General features: G+C 46.2%; 1 protein-coding gene across 2 annotated transcripts in view; it reads right to left on the reverse strand.

Moving 5' to 3' along the window:
• Pask (PAS domain containing serine/threonine kinase) overlaps positions 1-26,494 on the reverse strand; it is a 36,426-nt gene that overhangs the window by 1,583 nt on the left and 8,349 nt on the right. The window contains exons 4-17 of one of the 2 annotated variants that reach the window (XM_029538626.1): positions 25,364-25,534; positions 22,207-22,347; positions 21,617-21,751; positions 18,260-18,526; positions 15,957-16,125; positions 14,781-14,934; positions 11,116-12,584; positions 10,834-11,015; positions 10,292-10,459; positions 7,228-7,353; positions 6,994-7,128; positions 4,496-4,695; positions 2,251-2,384; positions 153-299 (exon numbers count right to left, since the gene is read on the reverse strand). In XM_029538626.1, coding sequence (XP_029394486.1) covers positions 153-299; positions 2,251-2,384; positions 4,496-4,695; positions 6,994-7,128; positions 7,228-7,353; positions 10,292-10,459; positions 10,834-11,015; positions 11,116-12,584; positions 14,781-14,934; positions 15,957-16,125; positions 18,260-18,526; positions 21,617-21,751; positions 22,207-22,347; positions 25,364-25,534 — 3,598 coding nt within the window. Of the gene's footprint in view, positions 1-152; positions 300-2,250; positions 2,385-4,495; positions 4,696-5,673; positions 5,712-6,993; positions 7,129-7,227; positions 7,354-10,291; positions 10,460-10,833; positions 11,016-11,115; positions 12,585-14,780; positions 14,935-15,956; positions 16,126-18,259; positions 18,527-21,616; positions 21,752-22,206; positions 22,348-25,363; positions 25,535-26,494 lie in introns of those variants that run through there. The other variant, XM_029538627.1, reaches the window with a different exon arrangement.

Raw genomic sequence — 26,494 nt, forward strand, 5'->3', positions numbered from 1 at the left:
AATCAAGCCCTATCTTTCAGGCCAGCCACAAACTCTTGACATATGGAGTTAGGACAGAAGGAGCCTCAACCAGGATGGATGATCACCTCCCCTCCCGAAACAAAGACACTAAGGAAAGGAGGGGAAGAGGAAGGGAGACTGAGACTTCTCACCTGGCTGGTTGGTCCTACACACCTCTTCCCAAGTATAGTTAGCAAGGTTCACAGGCTGTGTCACCCAGGGGTCCATGATCAGCTTCTCCAAAGTGGTCCGCTGCTCAGGGCAAGGCTGCAGCAGCCCAGACAGAAGACTCATAAGTTCTAGGGACATAAAGAACACAGGAGGATGAAGGCCAAAGTCCAATGGAACACATCTCAGACCAGTAGATTTCAAGTTCTCCTGCCTCAGCCTCCCACAGGGCAAGGAGGCAGCCAGGAGTCCTAGGGCATCAAGGCATGGTCTGACATACTCAGGAAATGCATTTATGAACCCATCACCTCCAAAGTAGAAGTGTGGAGGTTGAGATCCAGATCACTCAAAGCTCAGACTATCTTCTTACAAGGTGTGCTGGCTAGTTTTATGTCAACTTGACACAAACTAGAATTATTTGGGAAGAGGGAATTTCAATTGAGAAAAATGCCCCCACCAGTCTGGCCTGTGGACAAGCCTGATGGGCATTTTCTTGAACTGATGTGGGAAGGCCCAGATCACTGTGAATGGTGCCACTGTGAATGCGCTGGTATTCCTGGATCTTTAAGAAAGGAGCTAAGCAAGCCATGAGGAGCAAGCCAGTAAGCAGCACTCCTCCATGCCTCTGCATCAGCTCCTGCCTCCAGGCTCTAGGTGTTTTAGTTCCTGCCCTCACTTCCCTGACTTCCCTCAGTGATGGACTGTGATGTGTAACTGTAAGCTGAAATACTTTCCTTCCCAAGTTGTTTTTGGTCAGTGTTTTATCTTAGCAACAGAAACCCTAAGACTGACACAGGGGCCCTGGGTGGGAGTGACTGCGGATAAACATGACATGCAAAAGAAAATGGTAGCCAGCTGAAGCATCTCAGATCAGTCTGTGGGGAAGTAGACTGAGCTCTAACAGGACCCTAACCGTAATCTCTATTTGGGTCCTATTTCCTCCAAATATATGTACATGTGGACCAGGGCCTCCCTGAGCCTTGTCATCAGGAACCCAATCTGTAGAGTAAGAACCTGTGGAGCACCACAGTCCACCACTACAGCATCTTAGGGATTCACAACTTAGCAAAGCTCCAAATCCAATGTGCTATAGCTAAGTACATCCCTCCACAGTATGCATGCTAGGGAACTCCACCCTAACGTGATGGTGCAGGGAGTAAGATGTTGGGAGGTGGTCAGAGTTTGAGGAAGCCATGGGTGGGAAAGACAGGTGAGCTGGTGTCCTAAGAGGTAGAAAAGACAAAGTTCCCTGTCTCCACCATGAGGACATAGAAAGAAGGTGCCATCTACGAACCAAAAAGAGGTCTCACTGAGAACTGAACCAGCCACCACCTTTACTCAGACTTTCAGCCCCTGCCAACTGTGAAACAGCAGTCTGTTATTTAAGGCCCTATCTGTGATTCTTAAAACAGACAGGCATTTAACCTACACAGAGGCTAAGGCAGACTGAAGATATGCCACCATGTGGGTTCTCCCAGTAAGTGACTGCTGTGGGCCCACAGGATGCCAGCGTGGAAGGGGCCGGAGCTGACACCTGCCGAATCTGCCAGCTCCAGGAGCTTCGCTAGGCTCCAGGCTCCTGAGGTCCTGCTCCAAGCTTAGGAAGCCTTCCTGGCTTGACTCCCTGGCTTTCATTAAGGATACAAAGTACCACTTGGCCTCAAGCTTCCATCACAGCTGCTCTCAAGACATCTGCATGTGAGCTGCTGACGGTCAAATCTCCTCTTGCACTGACATTGCCCTCTTCCACAAATGAGGCTTCTGACCGAAGTTAAGCATCTGACCTCATAGATGCTGCCACAGTTAATATTACTGACTGCAAAGTATCATTTTTCAAGAGGGCCTTGAAGATCCAAGGGACATTAACAGAAATTACCAAAATGATTTGAGTCACATTAAAATTATTATGCTCAGATTAAAATGTTAGAATAGAAAAGAAAGGTCAAAGAGGTCATCAGAACAGCCACAGGAGACAGAGACAAAAGTGCCGGGTTCTCAGGGATGCTCTCCTTTGAGGAGACAGAGACAAAAGTGCCGGGTTCTCAGGGATGCTCTTCTTTGCCACCTGGCAATCATGCTCACCTTGGGAAACCAGGAATGGGGGATGAATAACTGCCTCCATGGTCTCCTCCACCTCACAGAAGGGATTCTCCTCGAAGATGAGTGTGTACAGGGTGACCCCCAGAGACCACATCTCCAGCTCTGGCCCTCTGTAGCTGCAAGGAGGAAAGGAGAATGTGTCAGAGTCTCTCTGCACTCACTCCAAAGCTCATAGAGCCAGCCCCAACCCTGAGTGCCAGAGCCTCCCATCCCCAGCCAGAGACTCCAATTCTCACAGTCCACTCAGGGTTGTCCCAAGCAAGAGACCCTCTATATGACCAGGAAGAGGGATTCCCAGAGGCGGGGAGAGCAAATAAGAGGGTAGCAAATCACAACTTGGTCTCACTAGGGGCCTCAGAAGTCACAGGCAGCATCAGAACCAGGTGAGGGGAAGAGATGCTCAAAGCGGAGATGAATGAGAAGAAACATTAGTGATGGCTGAGGGGTCAGGCAAACGAATGGTAGGATGGAGAGGCTAGGCCTGACAGAAAGAGCTTGCCTCCGGGAAGATGTGAGGTGTTGTTATCTGAAATTCACCCATGCTACCAGGCATGGTAGCTTCCAGGCAGGTAGCCCTTAGCCAGACAAGAGTTTGCTGATTCAGCCGGGCCTGGTGGCGCAGGCCTTTAATCCCAGCACTTGGGAGGCAGAGGCAGGTGGATTTCTGAGTTCGAGGCCAGCCTGGTCTACCAAGTGAGTTCCAGGACAGCCAGGGCTATACAGAGAAACCCTGTTTCGAAAAACCAAAAAAAAAAAAAAAAAGAGTTTGCTGATTCCTGGAGCAGAAATACATACGTATGATATATGAAGTACAGTATATGAAGAAGGAAGAATGTTCTTCAGAAAGCCTTTTGCCTGATGAGATGCAGGTGTGTATGCCATGTGAAGGACGCAGAATGAAACAAGGTCACACCCAAGAGGCCCACAAGCAGAAACAGGATATGTACAACTGAAAAGGATGGGCAGGGAGTAGAGAGCACAGTGCAGACAGGAGACAGTACACAGACCACTAAATACTGAGATGGGCATTTCATGGCCTGAGTGTGGATCAGCAGACCAGCCACACAAAGCATGTGAGCCAGTTTACATGCAGTTCCTCTTCAATACAAACTACATTCCAGTCAGTCTTGCTACTGGGCTTCTTATATGGGCAGCCCAACAAAATTATTTAAATAATGACTACTGGAACTGGAGACATACCTCCAGTTAAGAGCATTGGCTGCTCTTCCAGAAAACCTGGGTTCCATTCCTTACAACCACATGGTAGCTAACGACTGTCTGTAATTCCAGTCCCAGGAGCTCTGACTTAGCTAGGTTTCTACTGCTGTGATAAAACAGTGCACCATCAGGATAGCTAAGACAGGATTGTGGAGCAGAAACCTGGAGGCAGGAACTGAAGCAGAGACGGTGGAGGAGTCCTGTTTACTGGCTTGCTCAATCTGCTTTCTCATGCAACACAGAACCACTCACCCAGAGATGACACATCCCACAGTGAGTTAGGCCCTCCCACATCAGTCAATAATTGAGAAAATGCCCCAAAGGCCAATCTGGTGGGGCATTTTCTCAGTTGAGGTTTTCTCTTCCCAAATAACTCTAGTTTGTGTCACAATGACAAAACACTAACCAGAATAGGATTCAACACCCTTTGCTGGTTTCTGCAGGCACTGAACATGCTATACAGAAATACAAACAGGCAAAACACCCAAACATAAAATAAGAAAAATAAAACTCTGAAATAATGATTATTCTTTTTTTTGTTGTTTTTTTTGTTTGTTTGTTTTTGTTTTTCGAGACAGGGTTTCTCTGTGTAGCCCTGGCTGTCCTGGAACTCGCTTTGTAGACCAGGCTGGCCTCGAACTCAGAAATCCGCCTGTCTCTGCCTCCCGAGTGCTGGGATTAAAGGCGTGCGCCACCACCGCCCGGCTATAATGATTATTCTTGATATTGAGAGTATATACAGCAAGTTACAGAGGAATCACTCGAGAATTCCATCTTTTGACTTTCCTCTTTCTTTTCTATTTTTCTAACTTTCTATAACATCAAACCACAAACAATCAAAAGCTGAAATAGTAGAACAGACCCCTATGTCCATGTCTAGCTACCTGCCTATTGCACATTTATCACTCAATAAAAAGGCACACACTAAAACCATTTCTTCCTAAAATCACAACAGTCATGGGCTTTATGTAAGAGTCAAGAGGAGGGTAAACTACATACGAATACATACGGATTTCCAATGAGAACCTCAGGTGCACAGTATTCGATTGTTCCACAAAAGGTATAAAATAGTTTGCCCCTCTCTAAGTAGGCAGCTGAGCCAAAATCTATCAGCTTAATTGTGAAGTCCTCAGCAATCACAATATTCTCATCCTTGATGTCTCTATGGATGATGCCTTGGGAACGCAGGTATCCTACAGCAGACACCAGCTGGAATCAGAGGAAAGGGGAACACTTCAAAAGCAATTCAAGTAAAATATGCATGCACACTAAATATTAACAAGGAAAAAGAAAAACATCAACAAAGCAAAGATAAACACTCTCCATTACATAGTTATGGGTGCTGGAGGCATAGTTCCACAGAGACAGGAGGCATAGCAGCTCTGGGAGTACATCTCCGTGCCTCACACAGCAGAGTTTGCCAGAAAGCAAACTTATGGCTCACAATGCCTCTCCTGCTGCTATAACTAAAGAAAGCCTCCCAGCAGACACTTGCCCTACAACTATCTCAGGAGGAAAGACAAGCCAAGTACGCATGCACAGGCACTCACAGGAAAGGAAAGCACCTTGTGCAGAATGCAGGCTCCGGTTCGAGGTTAAAGCAGGAGCAGATAATCCTGATGCAGGGCTCTAGCAGCTCCTCTGCATGGTCTGGTCACCGCCATTCCCCAGACAGTGTGGAGTAAGTGGCCTCTCAGGAAGTAGGTTCTACACAGGCACTCTGCCTCTGGGAGGCAGTCATTGTAATGGCCCTCTGCCCAGGCTCTGTGTCTCCTTCAGGAAGACTAATTACACCACAGTTTGGACAGCAACTGGAGCAACCAGCTTAGTAGTTTCATGGACATAATCAATCATTTTGATATTTAGAGACAATGTTATACTTCCAAATAAAAATCTTTAAATCAGAAAGATAGTTAATAGCATGTCAACTAAGGTCAATCAATGAATAAAGAAGTATACACTAAAACCAAAAAAACCCAAAAACCCAACTTGCCTGCATATTTACATATATACAGATTTTTAGAAACACACAGGCATGCATGTACATACACATACAGACATATATACATGCTTAACATTCATAAACATATAAACACATGCCCATGCATACACAGACACATACATGTTAGAGCCCAATCAGGAGAAACTGGTTCAAGGGCGAAATCTTGCTATGTAGCCCAGAGTGGCCTTGAACTCTCTATGCTCCTGCTTCAGCCTCTGCAATGCTGAAATTATAGGTACGTACATGCTGCCACGTTTAGTCAGAAAGCATAGTTGTCCTAAGACTGCAGTGTCTCTACAACTAAACTGTGTTGAACTCATCCTTCCTTCTACACGCCCCAGCAGTGCCTGCTGTCTAAACAGCTGCCCACTGCGCTGCTCCGAGGTAGTACTGCTGTCCATAGGCTCCAGCCCCATCCCTGACAAACAAGAAAGAAGGAAATATAGACAGAAAGACAGACAGATGGATGGATGGACAAATGAGAGGAAGGAGGAGAAAAGGAAATACATAATCTTCTGACAGGAAGTGTGAGAGGGGTAGTAGGGCATTCTTTTGGCATTTCATAATAGCTGCAACACACACGGAGAAGCCTGAGAAACTGTCAGGAGTTTACAACTTTGAAGAAATGTTAAGTTTTCAAGAGAAATCACATCACTTTCAAAAAATAACCAAAGTATACATGTTCCACACATTTCTGGAGCACCTAAGGGAGGAACCACTGCCTTTCCATTATTTAAAACAAGAATCACCGTCTCCACCCTCCTTCCCCTTCCTGGTTCTCAGATGCCTTCCAGATTTGTTCATTACCTTCCCATTCCTAAAATTTGAGCAGCGATCCATACACATTTAAATACAAAAGCAGAGCAAGGCCAACTTTTTGACATGGGATAGCTCAAGTCAGAGTCTTTATACCTTTTTTTATTTTATTTTTTTAAAGATGTATTTATTTATTATATGTAAGTACACTGTAACTGTCTTCAGACACTCCAGAAGAGGGAGTCAGATCTCGTTACGGATGGTTGTGAGCCACCATGTGGTTGCTGGGATTTGAATTTAGGACCTTTGGGAGAGCAGTCGGGTGCTCTTACCTACTGAGCCATCTCACCAGCCCCTTTATGCCTCTTTAGATAATCTCTGATTTAATCCTAACAGCCTTTCCATGTAGCCACAACAGTGTTTGTAACTGCACACATTAAAAGGTTAAGGCTATACACAAGGTCACATGGCTGGTGAGGACACAAAATCAAAGACACAGAACTCACAGCAAATGATGACTTTGTTGTTTAATGTTTGTGACTGGTATATATATGAATAAACTTTAATCACTAAAATACACTTCCCTGGTAATTCCTTCCATTCTCCCTTTCTCTTACCCCATCAAGCCCACAGCTGAAGGCTAACACTGGCTCACTGAGGAAACTGTCTACATGCCACTAACCTTTGCAGCCATGGAGCTCAACCACCCCAGCCCACATCCAGCCCGAAGAGCGTCCGCCCACTCTTACTTGTCGGAAGATGTAACTTGCCAGAGGCTCATCCAAGCAGGGATGGTGGTCAATGAAAGCAAAGAGGTCTAAGCCAGAGCCGTGCTTTTCCATCACTAGCTGGAAGAACCCTTGGTTTTCGAATATATCCAGAACCTGAAAAGAGACAAGGCCAGGTCCAGTTTTGTCTAAAAAACAACTCCAGTCAACAGATTGTTAAAGAGCCATGACAGCACGCAGAGAATCACCATCTACCTTGATTATGTTGGCATGGTCCACCTTGGACAGAATTGCAATCTCTAAAGTAACTCTTCCAAGTTTGGGATCCTCAATCCAGCAATCCTCTAAAACCTTCTCCTTCTTAATAAACTTCACCACCACCTACATGGGAGAAGAGCAGAGTCCTCTACCATCTGCTAAACCCTGTGCCCACCACTGGCTTTCTATCTCCCCAAGACCCATTAGCCATGTAAAAAGAAATGTAGCAAGTCCCTGCAACAGGACAAGTGGAGGAGGAAGCAGCTGGATAAAAATGCTGGCCATTTCTACTTGTCTATCATGGGCAAGAAGGGATGGATGGGGTTCCTGGAGGTGCTGAGGAGCCATGGCCAATGCTGGAAAAAAGAAGTCTCAAAAGCCTGGTACTCTGTATACCCCCAAGAGAATGACGTAACTGTACCAAGTAGGGAAACCAAGCTGTCATCATTACTTAAGTGTCAGTCCTGACGCTAAAACTAACGAGGGAGCATAGCAAGCCTGACATGTGTAGTAAACATGAGAAACATCACCTGGCGAAAGTGGGACAAAGTTCCATTGTACAGAAAGACGGCATGTCAGCCACTTTACGACAGGCTTGCTACTCAGGAGACTGGCCACTACGCTGAGTGCTAGGAATACAGGCAAGGCAGCCTTGGGACAAGATTCCAACAAGGCCTAGTTATGTAGCAGCTGAGACACCGTCATGTTCCAAGGAGGCGATCCTCTGATGAAGTAGACAGTGACGCGAATCGTGTACCAGGGAATACTGAGTGCCCAGGAAAAAGGAATGACAAGGCACTGAGTGGACAGGTACAAGGGAGGGACACTGGGACAAAGGCCCAGAAGTGCCAAACTCTAGGAAGCCAAGCAAGGGCCAGGGTTGGGATTGGGTGTGGAGCAACAGTAGCAGCCAGAGTTTCTTCGCTATGCAACTAAGTATCTCACACTCATCTGGAGAGAAGAGATATGGCTTGGGTGAAGCAGACAAGTTCTGAACAGGAAAGGAAGGCTTCCATGACTTGCCCAGGAGAGAGATGTTAGGGAACTCAGAAAGATGAGCCTGAAGCAAAGCAGTGAGGTCCTGAGGAACTGAAGAGAAGCCCAATGCCCAGGAAGGGAGCTCAACAGGCAGCATATGTGCCATTAAGACATCATTAGTAGATGCCTGCTGCCCAGTAACATGCACAGAGCAAGAAGACAAAAAGAGGAAGGCATTCTCCAGGAGCTAACACACATGCCTCAAGTGAGGTCAGAAACATAAGGGAGAAGATTGATGTTTAAAAAAGAAAAAGAAATTTAAAAAAGAATAAAAGTCTTTAAAAAAAAAAAAAAGCTTTAGGTATCCAGACCCAAGTCTCACCAAGCATCAGGCACGAATAAAGAGTACACACAAACTCCTACATATATATATTACATGTGCAAAAATATAATAAAACAAGTCTAACACCACTCCCCCCCAAAATTCTATGCAGTGAATTCAGCATGTCTTCAGGGTTCCATTTGAAAAGAGAATCATCAACTTCGGGGCTGACAAGAGAGCTGAGCAAGTAAAGGTGCTTGCTGAGTTCAATCCCTACAACTCAGACAGTCAAAGTACAAAACCAGCTCGTCCAAGTTTTCCTCTGGCCTCCACATATACTATGTACTTACATATACATCATACATGTACATATATGCAATATTAATAAAAAATTTTGAAACATGTCTAAGTAGGCCTGGCCGTCCTGGAAATCACTATGTAGACCAGAGATCTACTGCCTCTGCCTCCTGAGTGCTACAATTAAAGGTGTGTGCTACCACATCCAACCTATAATCAAGAATTTTTAAATAAAAATAAATAAATACAACAGCTAATCAAAGTTAGCAATGCATTGAAAGATATTATACCTAACCAAGGATGGAATCCATGAGCACAAAAAAATGTACTAGTGTATTGTTATAGTAAAAAAGGAAACAGGAGTAGAAGTTATGTAAATAAGTGCTGAAAAGACATCATTCAATAGTTGATTCATTCAATGAGCTGAGTGGTCATTCAAACTCATTCTGAAACAGAAAAAGAAAAAAATTCAGGGACCAGTGAAATGGTTCAGCAGGTAAAAGTGCCCACCAACAAACCTGGCCAATTGAATGTGATCCCCAGAACCCATACGGTGGAAGAGGACCAATGCCTGTAAGTGTTCTTTGATCTCCACGCATGCACACATGCACACACGCACGCCATGTGACAGGAAGGAAGAAAGAAGGATGAGAAGTGGACCAAGGAGAGGAAAGACATAACTGCCATACTATGGGGGAAATCCTAAAATATCCTCTGAAAAACCATTAGAGCCACAAAAAATATGACCCAGCAACGCAGACACAGACCTTGCAGCATCCCAGCAACAAGTGATAAGAAAATACTCTGTGGGATATAAATACTCAAGGGCCCCCCAGGACCTGACTGGTAGCTGCATGCTTGGGGAGGCTGACACTGTGAAAAAAAAGCAGGAAATGACTGCTGCCTCTGAATAGAATGGTTGGTACTGAAATCGCAAATGCCAGTGAGATCTGGAAGCAAAGGAAGTGAGATCTCAGGCTCAGGCAGAGCAGTGCACAGGAATGACTGGGGAAGGAGGCCAGTTGGGAGAAATTCAGTACACCTAAAAAATGTCTGGCACCCAACAGGCATTATGAGAGCTATCACAAAAAATCTTGGGAGACCCTAAGAGTACTGGTCAGCTGGCTTGCTTCTTTGTTTGGTGGGAACGTATTTTTCCAGTTAAGCAGAGGAAGTCCTAAGTTTGGTTTTAAAAGTGAGTTTGCATGCCCATGAAGCATCATGCCATGTGGAGAGCAGAAGAATATTGTAAGTTGCTTGCTCAGAGAAGGGAGGTATCAACATGGTAATAAGCCTGGCTGGGGCCAAAGAGCCTGCAAAAAAGCAAAGTCTAAAGATGAAACTCAATAGGGCTACTGTCTGGAGTTAGCGTGTGTAGTGCAGAAAGTTTATCTGTATCCAGAAAGTACTCATGCCCTGGTCCCTCCTCCTCCATGACAAGTCTCCCCACGAGAGCCCCAGCACCTCTTTGTTGCATTCCTTCTCCACTGCAGTCCACACAAAGCCAAAGGCCCCACTGCCAAGCGGGCTGATGGTGCTATACTTATGGGAGTACTCGCCCTCACAGGCCGCCAGCCCCTCTAGCTCTGCAGGTATTGGGGATTCCTCAAACCAAGGCTTGGCTCTGAGCACCTGAGGACACAAAGAAAGGTCTGGGAGATCACAAGTCATCTCATCGCCATCACTACAGCACCTACATCCATGCTGCTCCCATCGCCTGTGCTCACACTGGGCTGGTCTGAAAATCTCCACGGCCCCTCTGGCAGTATCCAGCCATCAACCCAAACTGGCTTATGTCTAAATGCATCTATATCCCACTGTACAAGGTATACATTCATTTAAAGTCCTACATTTGCTTTATACTTACACAGGGTACTAGAAGACAATGTTAAAAAGCCATAGGCATACCCTCTACCCATTCCAGCCAAAAAGGCAGTGATGCTACCTGGAAAACCTGCAGCACAGTAGAAAGTGCATAGAAAACTGAGCTGACCACAGATACCAACCTCTCCAAAGCTGGATCCAGACAGCTCAGGCATGGAGTGGGTAGAGCTAGGCAGGCTGGCAAGGAACAGGCGGGTTCGGGTGGCTGAATCCCGGTGGCTATGGAAGAGGTCCTTCACCAGCCAGCAGCAGAACAGGGTCGCAGAGCCCTGGAGCTCCACACGCTTCACTTCAAACTGTATACCTGAAGGGCAGGAAGGTGAGGAAGTATAGAGTTCTGTGGCTCCCTCCAAAGACCTCATCATACATGGCTAGGGTTTACAAAGCCTCTCCCCAGAACATACTCAGTCGTAAGCCATCTCGGTGGTAGCAGTTTCCAGAGTAGATGCCCTCTTGGATCTCCTGCTGCAGGCTGGTGGCCCCATGTGCCACAGGAGTGGAAGTGATCTGGGCACTCAGGCTGGGCTTCTCTGCTGATAGGCACATATCGTTGGGACCAGGATCTGGTAAGGGAGGGTCACAACCTGGGCTTTCTATGTCACTAGTTTCATAGTGTTCAGAGGATACCAAAGAAATGTTAGACAGTTCTGTTTGATCATGTCCTGCTCCCATCTCCTGGAACCGTTGGCCTTCGCCAAGGTCAAAATAGGTCCCAGTAAGGAGCAACATCTCTCGGTCAACTAAAATATCTGAAGTCTGCCTATGCAGACTACCCACATCTAAATCTGACCCCACCACAGAAAGAGATGGTGTCTCACTGAGTTCAGATGTGGTACAGGAACAATGTGATGGAGTTCTGTCTGTCTGGTCCTTGACAAAGAGTTCCTTGAGATTCCAGGAATAAGAATTCACATCAGCCTCCTGAGCTTCCACTGCCTCTAGGACACCAGGGAGGTCGGTGGCCAAAGCATAGCAGGCAGAGGAACTGCCTGAGCGGCTAGCGTGCAGATCTCGGCCTCCCAGATCACAGAAAGACACAGGGGCAGTGAAAGGAGGATGTTCTGCAGGGATGAGTTCCACACAGGAGATGCCCAGAGTTCCCCCACAGCTTGACTTGGATAACTGTTCCTTAATCAAGCAAGTCTGCAGCTCTTCTCTGTCATTTCTCACCCCTGGCCATGGTTCATCCAGAGTGGGTGTCCCAAGTAAGACACACGCCATTCCAGAGGGACTGGGAGCCGAGTCCTGGCCTCGCTGCTGTGAGACCCACTCGCTTCTGTGCTGTGGGCAATATGTCAGGCTCCCACCTGCTATCTGCCCTGTGGTATGAGGCTCAGGCATAGTGGCATCAGCCCAGGGGTTAGGACTACTGGGACTGCTGACACCCATCAGCTCCAACTGAGCTTCCTGTTGCAGATTACACATGTCCACACTGCTGCTCCTGTCCTTAACTAAAACTAGAGGCTCAGAATCTTGACATGAAGCAAACAGTTTTGCATCCACTGGTTTGGACTTGCTTTCTTCTAAAAGACCCTCCCTGTAGCTCTCTGCTGCTGAAGGATTCTCCTTTCCCAAGACTTGGATATGCTGGCTTGCAAGCAATAACTGCTCATCGTGGATTGGCAGGCTTCCTTTTGTGGTGTTTTGTTGGGCCTTGGATAACCATTTCCTGTGGGTTAGTGGGCTTTCTTCTGAGATATTTTCCTGAATTTCAGACAATAAATGTTCTTTAAGGACTGGTAGGATTATTTCTGAGGTGTATGGTTGGTTCTGAGATAGTAACTGTCCACCACGGGCTGGCAGATTTCTCTTTGGAATGCTTTGCTGGTCTGTGAGCAACAAATGCTCACCATCCTCTGGGTTGCTGTCCACCCTGGAGACAGGAATTAAGTCACTAGTGACAGTGAGAGGTCACACTGAGAGACAAGTACAATGAACTGAACATGGTACACTTAGGACAGACAGTCTCAAATTTATATCTACTCTTAGATACTTCTTCATATTAGTCTATATTTACCCAAGAGGAATCAAAAAAAGCTACTGAAGTGGATTTCAGAGTGTTTAACAAATTCATGACAGCAGGCCATGACTCATGCTCAACACCATCCAACCACTAGATGCACGAACTAGGGAGGTAGCTCAAAGGAAGAACAAGAAGATTAGGGCAAGGAGCAGGAAGGACTGGAGGGGCAGGGCAGGGGTGACCACATCTAGTGTGAGGAGGCTGCTGTACTCCAGCAGGATAACCCTCCTCCACTAGCTCATCATTCATGGTGTCCACAAGCCTACTGAATTGTCTGCTCACATCAACCATGACTAAGGTCAAGCACCTGGTAATCAGATACACTATTGTGGTCTTGAAGTGGTATCCCTACAAATTGTAAAGCAGAAGTTAATCAAGGGGGCTGGTGAGATGGCTCAGTGGGTAAGAGCACCTGACTGCTCTTCCAAAGGTCCTGAGTTCAAATCCCAGCAACCACATGGTGGCTCACAACCATCCGTAATGAGATCTGACTTCCTCTTCTGGAGTGTTTGAAGACAGCTACAGTGTACTTACATATAATAAATAAATAAATCTTAAAAAAAAAAAAGTTAATCAAGGTAGTGGAAAAGGTCTGAGAGGATGGTGTCCCAGTAGAAGATGTTGTGGGTGGAGTTCTAAAACAAAGGCTTCCTGGGAAAACAGGAATGAGATAAAGGTCTGTAAAGAACAGGCAAAAAAGCACTGTGTCTACCCTCTGCTCCCTTCCCTCTCTGAACATTCCTCCCACATCACAGGGTGAGTCAAGTCCTCTCCAGGAATAAATTACAGGATGAAGGCTTGGGGGATGCACACCACAAGAACCTCATTAAGACCTAGCCAAGGGGGTCTAGACAGCTGCTGGCCATGGTATTTACCCTCTTGAAATCTCCAAATGCTGCTGGATGCCAGTGGTTCTCAGTGTTCCATCCTCTCTATTGTCTCATATGCTCCCATAGCCTTTCTACCCCAAACCCTGACAAATAGGCTCTGGAATTTTAGAAAGGTCGCAGGTCACCTGCTAGTTAAACTGGTAGACTAGGGACATGATCCTGTCCCTGCAGTGTGGCCTCTGAAAATCTGTATTGCAGGGGCTGAGGGAAGACCACCAATGATGTCGCTCAGCAATGGTTTGGCCATAAACACTGTGTTAGCATCAAGTTAGGAGATCGGGGTGACTTCTGTGTTGGAGACTTAGAATCCTAGCATGACAACAACCAAGGAGACGAAGGACATCTGGCAGCTGCCCTGGCAGCCAAGCATCACCTGTCACGGAATTCTGGTCACTGTGAAAGGGATACAAAGAGGTTTTCAAGTGACTCTTTGGAGCTGGGGAAAAGGGGGCACTCCTCTTGTCCTACCAGCAGAACTTCATACAAGGCAACATGGGACCTATGTCCCCAGGGATTTCAGGTCCTTCTGCCAGGAACACCAAGGGCTGGCTACTGAGGAGCCAAGAATCCCAATACTGACCAAATACTTTACCTGGAGGTTGGTTTTTGTTTTGCTTTGCTTTTTGAGCACCTGGCCCACAATGGAAGAATTTACTGAGCTTCAGCCTCAATTCCTCTGAACACACCCTTCTCTAACAAGCCCTGACTTTTCAATTTTTGTAATGAAGTACCATTATCTGTTCTATATGCAGCAAAATAACCCTGTCATTAGACATATTAAAATGCTATGGTGACAAATGAATTTTTATTCCTACCTCCCAAAGTTTTCCACTATAAACATCCTTTACTGAAAATGAATCATTTTATTTAAGAATATATAAAGAGTGCTTTCAAATGATTTTCAAAATTCTAGAGATCTATCTCTTAGTCTTCTTGAGTTCTCAGCAGCCTACTTCATTGACCATAGATGAGAAGAGCATCAGGGCACTATCTGCTATGGCTGCAAGGACTCAAGTCATGTAACAGGAAAGGCATTGCTGTGTAAACAGAGCAGGTAACCAGTACACATTAGCCATCACTGATGTTATTACCCATGAGTTGAATATTACCTAACTGGGTGTTTAGTAAACCTGTAACCTCCCGCCAAGGCACTTACCCCAGGGAGGGCTGAGATGCAGAAGAAGGAAGTATCTTGCATCCAGTTTCCAATCGTGTCTGAGTCCTAGGGGAGACTTGTCCTCCCACCAGCTTCAGGGTCTCATCTAGTGATGGCATGTGGCCCCGTGCCAACACCACATCAATTCTTGGACCTAACAGCAAAATCAAGAATGTTTATTCCAAACCACTGTGTTAAGACACACCTGTACCTGTTCCAAAACCTCAAACACTTAAGACAGCCTACACTTCCGAGCACACCAGAAGTCCAGTAGCTTCTCTTTCTGCCATTACTGACCCCTCACTGTTGTTCTGGGCTCATCACTCCTCTCTCTCACTAGATGAAGACAGAAGCTTACACTGACTCCACAAACCAATCAGAGAAACCCTTAAACTATGGGGATATATATTGAAGTCAACAGGTATGTAACATTAGCTTAGAAATAAATATGATATGCTCTAACAATTCAATCTTATACTGAATGAAACTACATAAATGTACTGTTATTACTTTTGGGAGGGTGGGAGGAAGTTTTTTGTTTCCAGATAGGGTCTCTATGTATTCGAGGCTGGCCTCAAGTAACTGCAACCCTCTAACTTGAGATTACAAGAATGTGCTGGGGCTGGAGAGATGGCTCAGTGGTTAAGAGCACTGACTGCTCTTCTGAAGGTCCTGAGTTCAAGTCCCAGCAACCACATGGTGGCTCACAAGCATCCGTAATGAGATCTGATGCCCTCTTCTGGCGTGTCTGGAAACACAGTGTACTTACACATAATAATAAATGTTTCTTAAAACAAACAAAAAACAAAAAACAAGAATGTGCTGCTATACTTGGCTCAGTTATAAATTCTCTTTAAATGGACAAGACTTTGGCCAGCTATTTGTGTCTCAGACATAGGCACAAGTGGTTCAGTCTTAGAGGACTTCCTAATTCCCTTCTAGATGCTTAAACATTTGTAAAACACTGCCCACAACTGTCCCATCTCCTGGGAAAGAACAAGAGGACTGTACATGACAGCCTCAAACTAGGACAGAGCCTCTCATTGCTCCACGCACCCTTCAGAGTCAGGAAAGGTCACTAGGGGCTTCTGCTCTGTTATCTCTGCTACGGTGCCACCAACCTCTAAGGAGCGACTCAGCAACATAAACACTGTGATGGAGGAGGCTGAGCCTTACCCTGGGCCCCACTGGCCAGTTCCCAGTCCTGTTGGGCATCAGAGCTCATCTCCCCAGGCCCACTCTTGCTGCCAATGTCTAGGCAGCTGACCAGATCTGGCAGCTGTACTGAATTATCATATGCGAGGTCCATGTAGTGGTAGAAACCAGGAATCAGGAAAGTGATGTTCTAGAGAATAAAACAGTGACATTTCAGAACCTGGGAGGATCCACTGTGACCCACTGAACTCATCCTCCTTGAAAAATGAAAATATCAGCAACGTGAACAGTTCAGTCCTCAGAATGGGAAAGATCCTGGGTCACACGCTTTTGGTTCCCTGGCACCTCACACATAATTTACAATGTTTTTATTTTTTAATAAAAAAGACAAACATAATGCACTGTGAGGCAAGTCATGCAAATACCTATATGTCTTCCAAGTAGATACCTGGTCTTTGACTTCACATTTGCCTAGAGCAGGGACCCTGCATTTGCCAACTTTAGAGCTCTTGGTCCAAGGACACTGATGGGCACCCATCAAGGGCCATATTACCAGACTAAGAGCTACTCACACAGATGCTGCTTCCAAGCCTGTATGCAGCCCCCAAGCCTGGACAGCTGTCTGTGCCACAAGAATCCAAGTAACTCTAACCTCAATGAGGGCTGTGGGAGACCAGGCTGAGAGTAACCAGGCCATCAACAGCTCCCATCTGAGAGCCAAATGGTCCTTTGTTAGGAGCCGAGTCACCCCCTCCTTCACAAGGCTGCTCCTGAGAACCAGCTGACCCTTGCCTTGAGCAAACACCTGGGGCTGTTAAGGAGGATCCGGGACTCTGAGATAAGCCATCCCGAATTCCAGAAGAGCAGCACCAGGACTCTGACATTAATCACAAAAAGTTTCAAGCCTGCAATCAGCATCCCCCCATTTGTCCTTCGCTCTGTTTCTTTTGATGATTCCTCAACCCCTCCCTATTTCCCCTCACTGTGTGCCTTATAACCAGGCGTTCAGCCCTCATTAAACAGACCTTGACAACCCTTTGCTTGGTCTCCCTTCCCTTTCTCGCCCATTTCTCTTTCAGGCTCGGTCCCCCTCAACCCACAGAATAACTAGGTCCCGTGGGACAGGATAGAGGGCCAAGGATTTATACCTATGAGGTTCCCCGAGAGGTCTCAAAGCCTATAATACTCCTACAGAAAGCCAGATTCTAGCTGCTTTTTAATCAAGTATAACTCAACTGAAGTGAATTTGAGGTTAGTTACTCTTTTGGGTCTTACTAAAAGGCAGAATAACCTTTTTAGAGCCTCATAGGAGAATACTTTAACACACACAGTCACACAGTCCTGGATTACCTAGCAGAAACAAGAAAAGATAGAGGCTCCTGCCTTGGAGTTAGGCCCCAAGTGAACAAGGTGCCCAGTAAAGGGTCAAAGGCACCTGCATCCAGGAACCAGGTGAGCCTGGTGGGCACTCAGTGGTATCAAAAGCTGGGGAGGGATATGCCGATGCCAAAAGCTGGCAGTAGGTGGTTTCCCAAGGCTGCTCCATGATCCCTCTTCAGCATATAGGAGCTACGTACCCTCCCAGAAGGCTCAGAACACCACTAGGGTCTATCCCCTAGACAAAAAGAGGTCATGGGAGCAGTTAGGCATGACTTCTGAAGGTGAGGTAACCCTCAAAAAGCAGGACATGAATGCCCAAACAGCATCCAAGCCAAAAACAGGAGCTATCAAGGCCTCAGAGTTACTCAGCTAGTGGGCCACCCTAGCTGGCACCACATGAAGCAAAATGGCCTTTCTCTACTAAACCTGATCTAACAGGCTAACTCATGGCTAAAGTATATGACATGGAGTGTGTTAAACATTGTCTACAAAGGCTTGTACAGAGCCATGATGGAACTGCACCCTACAGGTCTGCCTGAGGATAAAAAGGAAGTTAAGGCCTGAAGCCTGGTGAGTAAAACATCTACCCAAGCCAAGAAGAGAAGATACAGAACCCCTTCTCTCCTACGACTACCAACCATGCTCAGTATGTGCGAACAAACAGTACCTAAGTGTGACCAAAACCTGGGTCAATGGGCCAGACCAAAGCCAGCTGGACAGAAACAGATGCTAAGCAGAGGACAATCTTGCTCCTCTGGAATGATCCAGGAGACAGTCAGTCCAAAAGTAGTCACTGATGAGTGGCCCAGGGCAATGAGATGGTTGGTTATGAATAGGATGGTATGGCCTGTTGTAAGCTTTACAGCCCATCAGGTTCAGATACTCTGACACATGCAGAATGGTTTCATCAGATACTGAGGAGCTGGGAAATGAGGCAAGCCTACCTTGCCCAGGAGCTCTGTCTTTCCATAACCAAACAGCATTAGTGCAAAGCTGTGGTTGACTCCATAAATTGTGCCATCTGGCAGCAGCGTGATGAGGCCACTGATGGTGCAGAACACCCACACAGAAGCCTGGTAACCTGGTTCAGAGGCCACCTCACTGTCAGTTTCAGCCTTTCCACTGGGCTTGAAGTTTGATTTCAGCTTCAAACTGAGAGGGAAGGTGGTGCCATCTCTGGCTCTCCCAACAGACCTTTGAATCTTGAGACTCTGAAAGACAGGACAGCCCCACTCAGCATTACAGCAGTACTGTGTAGGCACAATCCTGATGTTTTAGATCCCAGCCTCACTCACATAACTGTGCTAGAAACATCCCCCATCCATGTTGCTCCAGCCCACCCTACCCCAAGAACTTGGAACTGTGGCAATAGCAGCAGCAGGCTGGGAGGATTCAGAGTCCAGAACAAATGCATAATAATGACCAAGGTACAAGCCAATAAGGAGACTGGTCCCAGCCTCATCCCTAGTAGGCATCTGTGCCAAACTACAGCCTGCTGGCATCCATAGGCTGCATGCACTCCTCTCCTCAGCTCCAAATCTGGAAGGGAAAGAAGACACGCTTCTCCCACACTTCCTGGTCTCAGTGAAAGCAGAATCCGTCTATGAGAGTGGCTGTAATGATTAGGGTCATCATGACAGAGTCTAGAACCAGCTTCAGGACAGGCCTCTGGGCATGCCTGTAGGGAGTGATCTTGACTGCACTGGCTGAGGTAAGGAGACCCACCCACTATGGCTGGGGTCCTGGACTGTACAAGTGGAGAGGGGAGCTTAGCATGCAGCATTCAGTCATTACCCTCTGCTTCCCAAGGATGATGTGCTGATATGTAAGCAGCCGCATCACACTCCTGCCGCCTTAGATTATACCTTCAGCTGTCAGTCAAAATAAACCCTTCCTTCCTTCCTTCCTTTCTTTCTTTTTTAGTTTTTCAAGACAGGGTTTTTCTGAATAGCCCTGGCTGTCCTGGAACTCACTTTGTAGACCAGGCTGGCCTTGAACTCATAAATCCGCCTGCCTCTGCCTCCTGAGTGCTGGGATCAAAGGCGTGCGCCAGCACGCCCAGCAAACCCTTCCTTTCTTAAGTTGCTTTTGCCAGTGTTTTATTCGGAGGAAACACCATTAAGACAGTACCCATAGCTCCACACCCACGTTCTGTCCTTCCACACTAGAGCTGGTTTCCTGCTGTCACTCTGAGGGACCATCCCACCTACCTTTTCAGCTCCTCCCCCAACATACAACTAAGTCCTTACATTATATACTATCTGCTTCAATTATTTGGAAGGCGTGTGATTTTCCAATAAAGAGTCGATTAGAGCCAGGCATGGTAGTGTACACTGTATTCCTAGTATTTGGATGGCAAAGGCAGGTGGATCTGTGAGTCTGAGGCCAGTTCTAGGACACAAGAGAGTTCTAGGACAGCAAAAACTACAGAGAAACCTTGTCTCAAATAAAGTAAAATAAATAAATGAATAAATAAATAAATAAATAAATGAATAAATAAATAGCAAACTTGACTAGTACAATGTTCCTAACAAGGGTGAATCAGGTTTCAGATAAGAGCCTGGACACAGGCTTTCTCTTCTACCACTTCAGGACCACTCTGGAAGACATGAGTAGGGACTATATTGGCGGCCTGGTGGCTCATCTTCCCTGTCCTGAACATAGTGAAGCACCCATTCCATGTGCACTGAGCAAAGAGAATTCAAGACTCACCTAAATCAGAGGCAGAACTGACCAAGACCCACTTCTGCCAATCTCACCTGCCCCCAAGACCCCTGAGCCAGAAATGGAAGAGGGACATGGAGATCCTGTGTATATAGGGGAGATGGTGACTAGTATAGGGACTGAGAACATACTTACATGTGTCTCCTGCCATTCCCAGGACACCTGCCTCAGAAGGTTAAAATCTGCCTGAGGGGCTGAAAGATGGCTCAGCAGTTAAGAGCACTGACTGCTCTTCCAGAGGACCCAGGTTCAATTCCCAGCACTCACATGGCAACTCATAACTGTCTATAACTCCAAGAGCTGGCATTCTCATAGACATACATGGAGGCAAGACACCAATGTACACAATATAAACATAAATAAATTAAAAAAAAAAAAAAAAGAAGAAGTCTGCCTAAGGCCAGCAGCAGCTGTTATAATAGCACTCTACATACAGCACTGCACCAACCAGTGCCCTGTCAGTCTGTTAGCTCCTTCCTCAGAGTAGAAGAGAAGATGCAAAGGACAAAATGGGGGCAGAGCTGCAACTCATGAACCAGAAAATGTGACACACAAAAGCCAACAGAGTGGACTGAATTTAAAGAACCACACCTGGGAGATGTACTGAATGGACTCCCTTTAAAAAAAAACAAAAACAAAACAAAACCAAAAACAAACTAACTAGTTTTGGCCAAAACAGCTGTCTAGTCAGTCAATCCCTAAAGGCACAGAAAAGACAGCAGATAAAGGCACAGTCCTCAGGTTCCCGGTGTAGAGGCCACATACTAGCTGAAAGATGGGGACCCTATTAATAACTCAGTATGAACCAAGCATCCACCATGACCCAAGTCCCCCGCCACCTTCTGTGAGATGTGGCTGTTCACCCCCAGGAGGTGACGGCTAACAAGTATCTAATGCCATTCAAGCATTATTTCTAAGTATGTCTTTCAGGATGCCTCCAGATATATGTGTGATTCTGGGTGGTCTGAATAAGGAAGAGCCATGCTCAATATGGGCAGCATCAAGTCAGCTCAAGGTCTGAAGAGAAAACGGGGAAAGGACCAATGGGAATCTCTCTCTTGCAGCTGGAATGCCTCATGTCAGAACTCCAGGATCTCTGGCCTTTGAGCTCTAGGACTTCCCCCAGAGGCCCTCAGGGTTTTCAGACCTTCAACCTTGGGTGAGCCACACCCAGGTCATACCCTAGAGTTTCCAGGTTGCAGGGGGCCTTATAATCACCAGCCTCAGTTCCCCCAACTAATTATGTGTCATTACATACAATCCTATCTGTTCTGTTTGGAGATCTCTAAGCAGGGTGCAAGGTTACCCTACAGATCAGCCCATCCTCCTGGACCATGGAAAAAAGAGGAGGACTCAGGAGACAAAGCTAACCAGTCAGACCACTTGGACTCTGAGAACTAGAGCTAGAGCTTGCCCCATCCAAGAATGACACTGAGGTCAAGACCCAGGCCCCAGGGAGTTTAGAGGTCGGGTGGGGTGGGGGTGGGGGCATCCACATGGAGATGGGGTGGGGTGGAGAGGAGGTGTGGGATGTGGAGCAGTCGGCAGGAATGGAATGAGGATGGTCAGGTACCTACCTTTGGGACATGTTGGCCAGGAGGAGGGAGCTGCATGGATGGAATCAAGTCTATGACACACTGCCCAACTACATCCTTTGGAGATGTGAACCCATGGAGATGAGCAAAGAGACTGTCGCATGATGTGATAGTTCCCTGGGGGGAAGAAAGCAATGCTCTTGACAGAAGCTTCTCACACTTCTCTAAACTTCACTGAAGGTTATGCTCTAGTGTTTAAAAACTAAATGCAAGAACAATGGTACAACTTCTATATCCAAAGAGCAAGAGGCATGTCATAGGCTTTCACAAGAGCAATACCATTTTCTTGAGTACTCTCCAAAAACTCTGGTCCACACCAGACTTTCCAGTAACAACATCCCAGTTCATGCTCATGTACTATTCTAACAGTGTGACATCTTTAGGCATAAGAACAATCCTGAGTGTTATATTCCCATTTTATAGATAAGGAAACGAGGCATCAGTGATGGGACTCCTTACTCAAAGGATGCAGCATAGCCAAGACAACCTCCAGTTAGCTCTAGCACTTTTTTTCTTACAAAAAAAAGAACACGTGTTAGCAGAAGATAGCCAAGATTTGAAAATATACTCACATCACTCTGGAAGGCGACCCAGGCTGAGACCCTCTCCACAGGCTCCAGAACCACTACACAGCACAAGCCACGATCTTGCTGCAACCTCTTTATCCACACAGAGACTGGAATCTTCTCCCCACTTCGGCTGACAATGTCCACCTATAGACACACATTTACTGTACCAGGCATGCAGCATCTGCAATGTGGTATACCTTCAACTAGCATCCCAAGGTACTTGTCATCAGAAGATCTTCCCCAGTGCTTTAAATGCCTAAGAGCAGTCAAGCTTCATCTACTTTCAGAAACCTACCAAAGTACACATGAGGTTCTAATCCTCAGTTCGACAGTCAGTGAATTATTATCAGGTCAGGTTTCCTACTCAGTGTGATGGCTAATCTTTGACTGCCACCCTTGACTGAGAAACACGTAGAAAACTCCTGAAACACACACAGGGTGTATCTGGGTCAATACTTGCAGAGAGAACTGGTGAGTCAGTGGACCAAGAGGACAAAATCTTTCTTTTTTTTTTTTTTTTTTTTTAAGATTTATTTATTTATTATATGTAAGTACACTGTAGCTGTCTTCAGATGTCCCAGAAGAGGGCATCAGATCTCATTACGGATGGTTGTGAACCACCATGTGGTTGCTGGGGATTTGAACTCATGACCTTTAGAAGAGCAGTCGGCGCTCTTAACCACTGAGCCATCTCTTCAGCCCGACAAAATCTTTCTTATGGGAGGCAGGAGCCCATGTGTAAAAGAGAAGCAGCAGGTAAGAAAAGCTCACATGCACATTCAATTATCCTTTTGCTACCGGTGTTGATGAGGTTTGTTCTTATTTGTTTTCTTGGCAGTAATCAGCTTCTTGATCCAGTAATTTGCTAATACAGCTGACACTGTCCAAGTTCTCATGCCTGGGGCTCAGCCCTCGGCATTCAACAATTCAACTCACCTGGTAACATCCAGATATACCCAGCAGCCTAGGAGAGAGGAACAAAACTCTCCAGTAAAACACTCTAATCCCACCACCACACACACAGCAAATAAATGGAATGTATGGATTTAAAGGTAAGAGTCAGGTGCACTAATACAATTGTGGAGCATCTCAGAGAGTTTAGGAGATGCTTCATCAGTTGCAGTACTTGCCAAACAATCATGAGAACCTGTGTTAGGATCTCCAGAACCCACCTAAATGTTGGGTGAGAGTGGAGGCCCACTTCTAAGTCCAGTTTCAGAGATAGAGACTGGATACCCAGAGCAAGTAGGCTAGCAAGACTAGCCATTAGAGCTCTGGGTCTGACTGAGAGCCTGCCTCAGTGAATAATATGAAAGAGTGATAGAGGATAATTCCTGACACCAACCTCAGGCTGCCACATACATGCACACACACATATCCATATGCATATACACACAAGCATATGCATACACACACATGCATATGCGTACACACACTGTACGCATGTTACTGTGTAAAGATTATCCTTGTATTATTCAAATGCTGACTTCTGTGCCCCCGTAACTGCAATCCTTATTCTGAGAATCTCCTGTCTTAATGTTGTGTAACTCTGGCTTCAAAAGTATTCCCTGATTGGCCAATAAAGAGCTGATCAGCCAGGGACTGAGCAGGGGAGAGAATAGGACTAGACTTCCTCCCACCCAGGGGAAGGAGAGGGAGAGAGGGAAGAAGTCCTTGGGGAAAGGATCTAGAAGACGTAAGAATTTGTCTTGCCTAAAAAAATATGCAGGGATAAAGATGGAGCAGAGACTGGGGGAACAGCAATCCAATGACTGCCCCAACTTGAGACCCATCCCATGCAAGAGAGATACCCCCTGACACTATTAGTGATACTCTGCTATGTTGCAGACAGGGGTCTAGCATAATAGCCTCCTGAGAGGCTTCATCCAGCAGTGAATGAAGGCAGATGCAGAGACCCACATTCAAACATCAGGTGGAATCTTGTGGGAAAATTGGGGGATAGAAGTGAGCAAGTCAGATGGGTCAAAGGTACCGAAAGAAGACCCACAGAGTGGGACCACGGGGGGCTCAGAGAGCCTGGGCCACCAACCAGGGAGCACGCAGGAGCTGGACCTAGACCCCCACACACACATTTATAGCAAACATGCAGCTTGATCTTCATGTGGGTTCCCTAACAAGTGGTTCCCTGCCATTGACTGGATCCCCTTCCCCACTACTTGGACTGCTAGTTGGGCCTCAGCAGCAGAGGATGTGCCTAGAACTGCTGGGACTAGATACTCCAGAGAGTGGTGGTACCCAGGGTCGGTCAGTAGGGTAAGGGACTTGTAAGGGTGGGACTGGGAAGAGAGGAAGGAGGGGGGATGTGATCGGGATGTAAAGTGAATTTAAAAAAAAAGTTTTTAAAGAAAAAAAATTAAGAAAACACTTGGAGCAGAGGAAGACATAAAATGCAAATATCTCAGAGATTTTGTCTGGGAGGTAGCCAGATAAGCTTAGAGGATTAAAACAGATTAATACTGCTTTTTAAATCTGCTAAAATAGATTAATACAGCAGCCTGGGGTTGGTGTCAGGAATTATCCCCTATCACTCTTTCATATTATTCATTGAAGCAGGCTCTCAGTCAGACCCAGAGCTCTCTACTGGCTAGTTGTTGTGCCTTAAAGCTGTTAAAAAAAATAAAATAAAATAAAACAGTCCTATCTCAATTAATTGGAAGCTAGCAGGGATAAGAGAAACCTGCAACATTTGTAAATTTGTACTATCAATAAACGCATGAAAAAATGAGGGGGAGGATAGCAGGAAGAATTATATCACTTTTCTGGGACTTTCATGTGGTACCTGGAGTTTTTCAAAATGTAGTCCAAGTCTCAACCCTCACCAAATTTGGGGGCTCCCCAAAGACAACAAAGCTCCACAGCCACTATATCTATCTTAAGAACACGTTGGTTTTAAAGGGCCCATTCCTCTTCTCATCTGAGGTTGGGAAACAGAACCAGGATCAAGTTTCAGTCAAGATGCTGAAGTCGTAGGTGCTGCCAAACACACAGCGAAAACAGTTTAAAGTCAGACCTGAGGCAGGGAAATTGAGCATGTTCCTTTACATGCTACTCTTTCAATAAAGACAGGGACAGCATCCCTCCACCCCACAAGCCCTCAACCCACTGCAGTGCATGCATACATGAGCACACACTCACTCACCACGGTGCCGAACACCACTGCAGCGTGGCCATCGGCCTCCACATGCTCCTCACTGAGGGCTTCTACCACCTCAGAATCGGATTTGAGGAAGAACTGGGCGAGCTTTTGGCCAATCAGGTCATGACTGCTATACCCTAGGAGGCTGCAGGCTTTGTCGTTGGCAACCAGAATCTGCAGAGAACACACACATCACCAGCAGTTACTAGGGCCCCTAGAAACAACCGAGGAGAAACCAGTACAGGAGGTAACATGGAGGCCTCTAGGTCAGCAGTTCACAGCCTGAGGCTAGACCACTTTGGCAAACCTCCAAAAATATTTACAATATGATTCATAACAGTAGCAAAATTACAGTTACTAAGTAGCAACCAAATTGATTTTATGGCTGGGGGTCACCACAACATGAAGAACTGTATTAAAGGGTCTCAGCATTAGGAAGGTTGAGAAGCACTGCTGTAGCACTTCCCATCAAGGGCTCAGGCAATGATGCTCACCCTTGTTCTTCAGGCACCTTTACCTCATAGACACATTCAATCAGAACCTAGGACACTCCTCCACACAAAACAAGCACACGCTAATCGAGAAGGCTAGAAAAGGGCTGACGAGACGGCTCAGCAGATAAAGATTCTTACCATCAAGCCTAACAACTTAGAGACCACAAAGTAGGAGAAAACAGATCCCCATACATTGTCCTCTGACCTCCTCACTCACACTGTGGCACACACTCGTCAAAGCACATACACACATGTAATATGACCAAGTAACTTAAAACTAGAAACTTGTATCACACTCCATGAATGTCTAAACAGTTTCAACACCTATACACGATATAAACACATTTCATTCATGCACTGAATTTCCCTTGCATAACTAAGCCAATATGCTAAAAGAGTAACACAGAATGTACCTCACCTCTCAAGCTTCTGTCTAAAAAGGACAAATTCTTATCTCTTTGCAATCAGATAGGTAAAACCATCTATGTTTCTAATTACACTTAAAACACCAATTCCCTTGTTGAAGAGACCAGGTTTGCCGGGTGGTGGTGGTGCACACCTTTAATCCCAGCACTTGGGAGGCAGAGGCAGGCGGATTTCTGAGTTCGAGGCCAGCCTGGTCTACAGAGTGAGTTCCAGG

Source organism: Mus pahari, chromosome 5 (assembly GCF_900095145.1).
Source record: "Mus pahari chromosome 5, PAHARI_EIJ_v1.1, whole genome shotgun sequence".
Classification (NCBI taxonomy): domain Eukaryota; kingdom Metazoa; phylum Chordata; class Mammalia; order Rodentia; family Muridae; genus Mus; species Mus pahari.